The sequence below is a fragment of the Micromonas pusilla genome (assembly GCF_000151265.4).
Source record: "Micromonas pusilla CCMP1545 genomic scaffold MICPUCscaffold_13, whole genome shotgun sequence".
NCBI lineage: Eukaryota > Viridiplantae > Chlorophyta > Mamiellophyceae > Mamiellales > Mamiellaceae > Micromonas > Micromonas pusilla.
This window is the reverse complement of record NW_003315894.1, coordinates 351,720-360,232: the sequence shown is the minus strand read 5'-3', so window position 1 is coordinate 360,232 and position 8,513 is coordinate 351,720. Positions and strand designations below refer to the sequence as shown.

General features: G+C 69.6%; 5 protein-coding genes across 5 annotated transcripts in view; 3 read left to right on the top strand and 2 right to left on the bottom strand.

The window, feature by feature from the left end:
• The window catches only part of MICPUCDRAFT_29418 (uncharacterized protein), a 1,523-nt gene extending 858 nt beyond the window's left edge, over positions 1-665 (bottom strand). Inside the window, exon 1 of the mRNA XM_003062771.1 lies at positions 484-665. Within this exon, the coding sequence (XP_003062817.1) occupies positions 484-634 (151 nt within the window). The 5' untranslated portion in view covers positions 635-665. The remainder of the gene's footprint in view (positions 1-483) is intronic.
• A 212-nt stretch (positions 666-877) lies between these two features.
• On the top strand, positions 878-3,019 carry MICPUCDRAFT_36095 (uncharacterized protein). Its single transcript, XM_003062979.1, has 2 exons — positions 878-1,622; positions 1,859-3,019. Exons 1-2 carry the CDS (start codon positions 915-917, stop codon positions 2,969-2,971), a joined length of 1,821 nt encoding a protein of 606 aa, XP_003063025.1. The 5' UTR covers positions 878-914; the 3' UTR covers positions 2,972-3,019.
• A 44-nt stretch (positions 3,020-3,063) lies between these two features.
• On the bottom strand, positions 3,064-3,420 carry MICPUCDRAFT_21968 (uncharacterized protein; the record flags this gene model as incomplete). The annotated part of the gene is made up of 1 exon (XM_003062770.1): positions 3,064-3,420. One exon carries the CDS (start codon positions 3,418-3,420, stop codon positions 3,064-3,066), a length of 357 nt encoding a protein of 118 aa, XP_003062816.1.
• Positions 3,421-4,262: 842 nt separating this feature from the next.
• Positions 4,263-6,946, top strand: MICPUCDRAFT_52612 (uncharacterized protein; the record flags this gene model as incomplete). Its single annotated transcript, XM_003062978.1, has 3 exons — positions 4,263-5,444; positions 5,619-5,830; positions 6,040-6,946. The coding sequence occupies 3 exons, from the start codon at positions 4,263-4,265 to the stop codon at positions 6,944-6,946; spliced, it is 2,301 nt and encodes a 766-aa protein (XP_003063024.1).
• Positions 6,947-7,148: 202 nt separating this feature from the next.
• Positions 7,149-8,120, top strand: MICPUCDRAFT_52611 (uncharacterized protein; the record flags this gene model as incomplete). Its single annotated transcript, XM_003062977.1, has 1 exon — positions 7,149-8,120. One exon carries the CDS (start codon positions 7,149-7,151, stop codon positions 8,118-8,120), a length of 972 nt encoding a protein of 323 aa, XP_003063023.1.
• Positions 8,121-8,513: the final 393 nt, after the last annotated feature.

Sequence of the window (8,513 nt, the reverse complement as noted above, 5' to 3'; positions counted from 1 at the left end):
CACCGCGCCGCGACGCGCGCGTCGCGGTCGTTTAGGGTCCTCAGCGCGCGTCGGCGCGCTCGCGTCCGCGCGCGACGCGGTCGTCGCGTCGCGCGTCGCGCGATTCCGTCGCCGCGCGCGTTCAGGGTTTCAGGGTTTTGGGCCTCGGCGTCTCGCTGCAGAGAGGGGGGGGACGTCGCCGCGCGCGGGAGGGACGCGCGCGCGCGCGCGACGCGAGGAAGCGCGCGCGGCGCGTCGCGAGACCTCCCGTCGCGCGTCGATTCCCCCCCCTCTCTGCAGCGAGACGCCGAGGCCCAAAACCCTGAAACCCTGAACGCGCGCGGCGACGGAATCGCGCGACGCGCGACGCGACGACCGCGTCGCGCGCCGACGCGAGCGCGCCGACGCGCGCTGAGGACCCTAAACGACCGCGACGCGCGCGTCGCGGCGCGGCGGACGACGCGAGGGGACGCGAACGGCGGGCGGGCGCGTCCGAGCGCGCACCGTCGCGGCGGAGTCCGAGCGAGTGTGCGCTCATGCCGGTCATCTCCGGGAGCGCGGCGACCGCGCGCGTCGGCGCCGCGCGCGGCGCGTTGGCGCGCGCGCGCACGCCGACCGTGGGCATGACAGTCTGAGCGGACATGACGAAGGCCATCGTGGACGATGGACGCGCGCCGTGTCTCGCGCGTGGGTCAATGACGTCTCGCGGCGTCCTCGAGCGAGTTCGTCCCGTCGTCGACGCTTCACGGGAAAAAGGCGCTGCTCGCTTTTTCGGCGGTAGTTTGTACGCGATCGTATGAGCAAACGCACTGAAACCCGCACACTTTCGCGTACGCACCGGATAAGATGACGTCCGCGCGACGTCGCCGTCGCCGTCGACATCGCGCGTCACTCGGAGGCGACACGAACGCGCGGACGCGACACGAACGCGCGCGATGTCCGTCTTCTCCGCATCCCGCGCGATCGCGCCCAGCGCGACCGCGACGTTCGCGGTCGACGCGCCGCGAGCGACGCGCCGCCGCGCGCCGCCGCGGTCGACGCGTCGCGTCGTCGCGCCCCGCGCGTCCGCGGCCGAGGGCGGAGGCGACGCGACGACGACGACGACGACGCCGCCGGAACCGCCGCGCGGCTCGGGGGACAGGCAGAAGGCGATCGTCGTCGGCGGCGGCGTCGGCGGCCTCGGCATGGCGTCGAGGCTCGCGCACGCGGGGTACGACGTCACGATCCTCGAGAAGAACCCCGACGTCGGCGGGCGATGCCGCAGCGAGTCCTTCGGCCCGGCGGACGGGCCCGACGGCTTTCGATTCGACACTGGGCCCTCGCTCATGCTCCTCCCGGACCGGTACCGCGAGCAGTTCACCGCGGTGGGAAAGAAGCTCGAGGATTACATGGACATAACGCGCGTGGACCCGGCGTACCGAGCGCACTTCGGCGACCACACGACGCTGGACCTGCTCTACGACACGGAGAAGATGCGGAAGCAACTCGACGACGTCGAGTTCGGCGCCGGCGGGCGGTACATCGACTGGCTCGGCCGCGCGCGCGCGTCGCTGGACTACGGCGTCGCCGCGTTCATCGAGAGAGACGCGAACTCGATCCTGGACTTCGTGGACCTCTCGCGCGTGGGCCCGCTCGCGCTCGCGGTGAACCCGATCGACCTGCTCCTGCCGCAGTTCAATCAGGCGCGTTCGTATTCACACTGGTCCCCATACGACCGCGTTCGCGTGGTGAACGCCGTTTCTTAAGGACTTTCTCTCCCGGCGCATCTCTCCGCCCACCCCTCGCTTTCAATCCCGACACACCTCGATGCCTTTCAACTCCGCTTCTGACGCCTTTCAACTCCACCCCGACGTTCGCTTGTATGGACAATTACCCTCAGATGGCGAAATATTTCAAAGACGAGCGCCTCCGTGCGCTGTTCTCGTACCAAGAGCTGTACGTCGGCCTGAGCCCGTACAACGCCCCCGGGGTGTTCTCGCTGCTCGCCGCGACCGAGCTCACGGACGGGGTGTGGTACCCGACCGGGGGCTTCGACCAAGTGCGAGGGAGTCTGCAAAAGCTCGCGGACGAGGAGGGCGCGGAGACGAGAGTCAACGCGGGCGTCGCCGCGATCCTCACCGAGCCGCTGGACGCGTCGACGCGCGCAAGCGAGGTGCCGGGGAGCAAGGCGACGCGACGCGTCGTCGGCGTGCGGCTCGAGAACGGGGAGACGATCGACGCGGACGTCGTCGTCGCGAACCCCGACCTCCCGTGCGTGTGGGAGCAGCTGATCGATCACGAGGAGTTCCCGGAGGCGAAGAGGGAGGCGGAGCGATGGGAGGACGCGGAGTACTCGTGCAGCGTCATCGAGTTCAACTTTTGCCTGGACGTCGTGATCCCGGACTTGTTGCATCACAACGTGTTCTTGTCGGGTGATTACAAGGGGAGCTGGGAGAGGCCGTGTTGCGTCGACGACTTCGCGGCGCCGCGGCAGCACAACTTTTACTGCCACAACCCCGTGTACACGGACAAGACGTGCGCGCCCGAGGGTAAGAGCAGCGTGATGATCTTGTTCCCGGTCGCGAACATGAACGAGCAGGCGAAGATGTGTAAGAAGCGCGGGATTCCCGTGCCGGAGGAGGCGGACATGGTGAACGCCGCGCGAGAGGCGATCTTCCGCCGGTTTAAAGAAGCCGGGCACGGAGACCTCGCGGCGCACGTCGAGCACGAGAGCGTGACGACGCCGTCGGAGTGGAAGCAGAAGTTTAACATCAAGCACGGCGCGGTGTTTGGGTTATCGCACGGGTTGACGCAGCTCGCGGCGTTCCGACCGCCGGTGCGGACGGGCATCGCGCCGTTGGATTCGCCCGAGTGCGACGGGTTACACTTCGTCGGCGCGAGCACGCGGCCGGGGAACGGCGTGCCGCTGGTGTTGATGGGCGTGAAGGTGGTGTACGACGCGATCATCGCGCAGCACGGCGTCGGCGCGAAGGCGAAAGCGAAGGCGATGTGAGGCAACTTGAGAAGACGATTTGAACGATTTGAACGTGATTTTTTTGACGCGCGACGCCGCGACAACGCCGCGACGCGAGATACCTCCTCTCATCAGAACGGGAGATCGTCCGCCATGTTGACCGTCACCTTCGTTCCCCCCGACTTCGCCGTCGCGGGCTGCCCCAGCTTCGGGCACCCCGCGCATCGAAACGCGTCCCCCAAGTCGCAGTTCCCGCACGCGCTCTTAAAGTTCTTCTTCTCCTCCTCCGTGAGTTCCTTCTTCGGCGCGGATCCAGATCCCTCCCCTCCCGCGTCGCCATCGCCCGCCGCCTCCATCTCCGCGCGGCCGCACGAGCAGTTCTTGCACGCCTTCGCGGACGTGCTGCAGTCCCCCGCCGCTTTCGCGGCGGCGGCGGCGTCCGCGCCGGCGCGCAGCTCGTCCTCGTCGAGGAGCGCGTCCTCGTCCATCAGTTCGTCGGCGTCCTCCGCGGCGATTTTCCACGCGTCGCCCGCCGCGCCGTTCGCCGTCGCCCTCGCGTCGTTCCCCGGCCCGACGTTCTCCTTCTGCTTCCGCGTCTTCAGCGCGAACGCCGCGCCGGGTTTCCACGTCGGCTTCGTCGCGACGACGACGCCGGAGACGGCGTCGACGACGGCGTCGGCGAACCCGGCGACGATGAGATCTTCGCGCGACGGCGCGCCGAAACGCGTCGCGCCGCCTCCCGCCAGCGCGCCTCCCGCGCGCAGCGTGCCCCCCGGCGCGAGCGTCGTCAAGAGCGTCGCGATGACGTCGGGGGTGTGCCACCCGGGCGGGGTGTTGACCGTCGCGATCGCGGACGCGCACCCGGGCGCGCTGAAGCCGTCGAGCGCGGAGAGGAGGTGCGCGCGCGCGGGATCTAAGCCGTGCGCGGTCACCGCGGCGGAGATCGCGGCGAACGGCTCCGCGGAGAGGGTGGGGATGACGAGGAGGTGCTTCCCGGTCGTCGTCATCGCGAGAGACGCGCGTGCGTGGGGCGACGGCGCGCGAGCGAGCGGCGGGGCGCTCGAGTGAGAGATCTGGGCGGCGCCCCACCGCCACCCGTCGAGAGACGAGTTGCCCTAAATAAGTAGTCGCGCTCATGGTAGACTAATTGCTCATATGAGGTACGCAGTACGAAAAGACCTACGTATGAGCAATTAGTATCGTTGGATGTCGTACTTTCGTACTCGTCAGGCGACGATGGACCGATACGAGTTTACGACCGTTACCGCTTCCGAGGCGACGAGGCCGCGCCCTCCCTCGTCGTCGTCGCGCGCGCAGAGACCCGGGCGCGATGGCTCGCAAGTTCCTCGTCGAGAGCGACGAGGACGAACCCGAGGCCGCGCCCGCGGAGGACGTCCCGGACCCGGACGAGCCGGAGTACGAGGAGGGCGCGACCAACTACCACGCGCTCGCGCGGCGTCTGCGGACGACGGCGACGGACGAGGATGCGTTGACGCGAATCGCGACCGCGTGCGACGAGGTGCGCGGCGGGATCGACCCGAGGGACGCGGACGCCGTCGCCGCCGCGTCCGAGCGCGGGATCCTGGACGCGCTCTTCGCGCTGATACGCGAGCGGCCGCCGCCGATTCCGGGACGGCGGCGCGCCGCGGACGGCGACGGCGGCGGCGACGAGAACGCCGCGCCCGAAGAGGATGGCGGCGACGACGACGCGGCGCTGACGCCCGCGCAGCTCCGGGCGAGAGAGCGCCTGAGGGCGCGGCACGCGCGGTACGACGCGATCGTCCTCCCGGCGACGCGCGCGATCGCGCACCTGGTGTCCGTCCCGGGACCGCTGCGAAGAGAGGTCGCCGCCGCGGTCTTCTACACCCGCGCGCTCTGGGAGCTCGTGAACCCGAGCCTAGACGACGACCTGGACGACGACGTCGACGTCGACGACGTCGTCGTCCTCGACGACACCGCGAAGTTGACGACGTCGTCGTCGTTCAACGACACCGCCAGACCGAAGACGACGACGACGACGTCGTCGACCGCGCGCAAAGGCAAAGGCGGCATCCCGCCGCCCCCGCCGCCGAAGCACCTCCCCCTCCCCGCTCCCGCGGTGGAAGCAGCGTTGCGATGTCTCCTCTACGTCGCCGCCGGCTCGTCCTACGCCGCGAGCGTCTTCGCGGGGAACTTCGCCGGCGCGGACGACGTCCTCGGCCCCACCGCGCGGTGGATAACGCATCACATGCGAGACGCGAAGAGCGACGGCGTCGCGCTGAAGGCGACGCGGCTGCTTTGCGCGATGGCGCGGACGTCGAGCGATCGCGCGCTGGTCTTCGGCGGCGCCGTCGCGACGCCGGGGCGCGAGGACGACGCGTTCGGCGTCGCCGTATCGAGGGCGCGTCACGCGGAGAGCGCCGTCGGGATACGGCGCGCGTGCGTGCGGTTGATCGCGCTCGCTACGTCGGACGCGGGGGAGGCGCTGGAGCGGACGCTGCGGGGGTCGTGCGGCGCCGCGTTCGGCGGTGAGGTGCGTTCTCCTTACACTGGTCCCCATACGACCACGTTGGCGTGGTGAACGCCGATCCTTAAGGACTTCGCCCGGCGCATCTCTCCGCCCATCCCTCGCTTTCAATCCCCGCCCTCGGCGCCTTTCAACTCCACCTGACGCCTTTCAACTCCATCCCGACATTCGCTTGTATAGAACGGCCCTGAGAAGGCGAGCGGCGGCGGCGGCGGCGGCGGCGGCGGCGTCGGCGACGACAACTCGCCGCTGACGGCGCTGTGCCATCTGATGTTCGGCGATCACGCGCTCGACCTCAGGGTGGACGCCGCGCGGACGCTCGCGTCGCTGTGTCGCGAGCACGTGGAGATCGCGCGCGAGCTCGGCGAGCGCGACGTCCTCGACGCGCTGAGGTGCGTTCTATGTCATCACACTGGTTCCCATACGACCGCGTCGGCGCGGTGAACGCTGATCCTTAAGGACTTTCTCTCCCGGCGTTCGTCTCTCTCCGCCCACCCCTTCGCTTTCGATTCCGACACACCGCGACGAAGGCCTTTCAACTCCGAATCTGACGCCTTTCAACTCCACCCCGACGCCTTTCAACTCCACCCTCGACCGCGAGGCCGCTGGTGCCACCGCTGACGGACGCGGCGCCGACGCCGCCCCCCGAGGAGGGCGAGGAGGAGGAGGAGGAGGCGGTCGACGCGAACGACGACGAGAGCGACGTGAGCGTCGAGGGCGAGAACATCCTCACGGACGCGTTCGGCGTTCGCGGCGTCGGATACATCTCCCCTCCGCCGAAACCGCGGCGCGCGACGCCGCGGCGCGCCGACGCGTTGGCGCCGGCGGCGCCGCCGCCGCCGCCGCCGCCGGCGGACGGCGACGGAGGCGACGCGGCTCCCCCCAAGCTCCCGACGCCGCCCCCTCGCGACGGCGCCGCGGAGTTGTTCCCCGTCGCGCTCGAGCTCGCGGCGGCGATCGCGGAGAACCACCCGGAGGCGCGTCTGAACGAATCGCGTCGGTGCGGATGGCTTTTGTCCTACGTCGCGAAAGTCGGCAAACTCCCCCCCGCGGACGAGGACGACCTGTGGACGTGGACGAAGGCGTGCGTGATGACGTTACGGGACGCCGCGCCCGCGCCGGAGCCGGAGCCGGAGCCGGAGCCGGAGCCGGAGCCGGCGGAGGGCGACGAAGCCGCGGCGGAGGAAGAGAAGGCGAAGGACCCGGATCCGGACCCGGACCCCGACGCGCCGCCGCCGGAGACGGATGAGGAGAAAGCCGCGAGGCTCGAAAAGGCGCGCGAGAGACGCGCGGCGCAGAATGCGCTGCACCTCGAGGACGCGAAGTGGCACAACGACGCCACGAGACGCGCGGCGTTGGGGCTTCTGCGCGCGCTGTCGATCGAGCGACCGGTGCGGAGGCTCGTCGTGTCGACCGAGTTGTCCAATCACCCGGCGGCGCTGACGAAGGCGCGTTCTATACACTGGTCCCCATACAACCGCGTCGGCGTGGTGAACGCCGATCCTTAAGGACTTTTCCCGGCGCATCTCTCCGCCTACCCCTCGGTTTCAATCCCCGCCCGCGACGCCTTTCAACTCCACCTGACGCCTTCGAACTCCACCCCGACAATCGCTCGTATGGAACGACCCGAAGATCATCGCCGCGGTGCCGTCGTGTTTCCACACGATCGAGGAGGGCGCGGCGTGGATACACCGTCTGTGCGAGCGCGGGATGGACGCGGCCGACGGCGGCGACGCGCTGTTGAAGATGGGGCTGATCGAGAAGCTCAAAGACGTCGCCAGGGCGGTTGCGAACGCGGACGCCGTCGCCGCCGCGTCGACGACGGCGGCGGCGGCGGCGCACGAGGCTGCGCTGATGTGCTTCCCCCCCGAGGACTTTCTCCCGGAGCTGCCGCCTTTACCGAAGATACCGACGACGCCGTCGCCGCCAAAGGCGAGGTGGCCGGGGACGTGGCGCGATGTCATGACGCGGAACGAACCCACGGTGCTTCCGTTGCACGCCGTCGTCCCGGAGATTTGGAGGTTTCGCGTCCGCGCCGACGACGGGGCGTGGCGAAACCTCGAGGGCGACGAGCTGTCCGACGCGCTCAAGGCTGTCCTCGACGCCGCGCTCACCCCGGAGGCGCTCGAGCAGCTCACGGTGGAGCCGCCGAGTTTAGTCGAGGAAGAGACGGGAACGGACGTCGCGTTCTACGAGAAGGGTCAGGAGCGCCGCGGGTGCCGAAATCTCGAGACGAAATCCGTCCCCGCGGAGGAGACGCTTCCGCTCGCGTCGACGAGAACGTTCCCGCCGCCGTGCGCGTACGCGGGCCTGCGATTCGCGCTCCTCGCGCTGGGTGACCCGGCGTACGAGGAAGCGTTCGCGCCCAAGCCGAGAGAGGGTACGGAGGAAGGAGACGCGGAGGGCGACGCGGCGGCGGAGACTCTGATCGAGCCGGAGCCCCGAGACGCGTGGGGCTCGGACGCGCTGAAGTCGGCGCTCGCGCCGGAGGGAGAGCTGGCGAGGCGGCTGACCGAGTTCGTGTGGGCGGAGCGACCGCCCGTGAGGGAGGCTGCTCCCGGCGCGGAGGAAGACCCTAACGCGGAGGACGCGGAGGACGCGTCGCCGCCGAGGCCCGGGATCGAGACGGCGGAGGTGCGTTCTCCTTACACTGGTTCCCATACGACCGCGTTCGCGTGGTGAACGCCGATCCTTAAGGACGTTTCCCGGCGCATCTCTCCGCCCACCCCTCGCTTTCAATACCCGCCCTCGGCGCCTTTCAACTCCGTCTGACGCCTTTCAACTCCACCCCGACGTTCGCTCGTTTACAGGATGACAGACTCGCCGCGATCGTCGCCGCGCGCGTCGGGTTGCGACGCGTCTACGTGAAGGACGCGGAGGCGGAGAGCGAGATATCCGCGGCGCTCGTGAAGTGGGCGTACACGATGTGTCGGCGCGCGGAGGAGATCGTCGCGGAGAGGGCGGCGGCGGCGGCGAGCGCGGACGGAGGAGGAGAGGCGTCGTAGCGGCGAGCGAAAGCAATGGCGGTTTTTCGCGGCGGCGCGGTCAACGTCTGGTTCAGTCGTTCGTTCATCG

Bases quoted from the DNA above. Each gene is read 5' to 3' on its own strand.
- MICPUCDRAFT_36095 (XM_003062979.1), top strand. From the start codon at position 915: ATGTCCGTCTTCTCCGCATCCCGCGCGATCGCGCCCAGCGCGACCGCG. The intron at 1,623-1,858 runs GTGAACCCGATC...AATTACCCTCAG, and splicing joins TGGGCCCGCTCGCGCTCGCG to ATGGCGAAATATTTCAAAGA.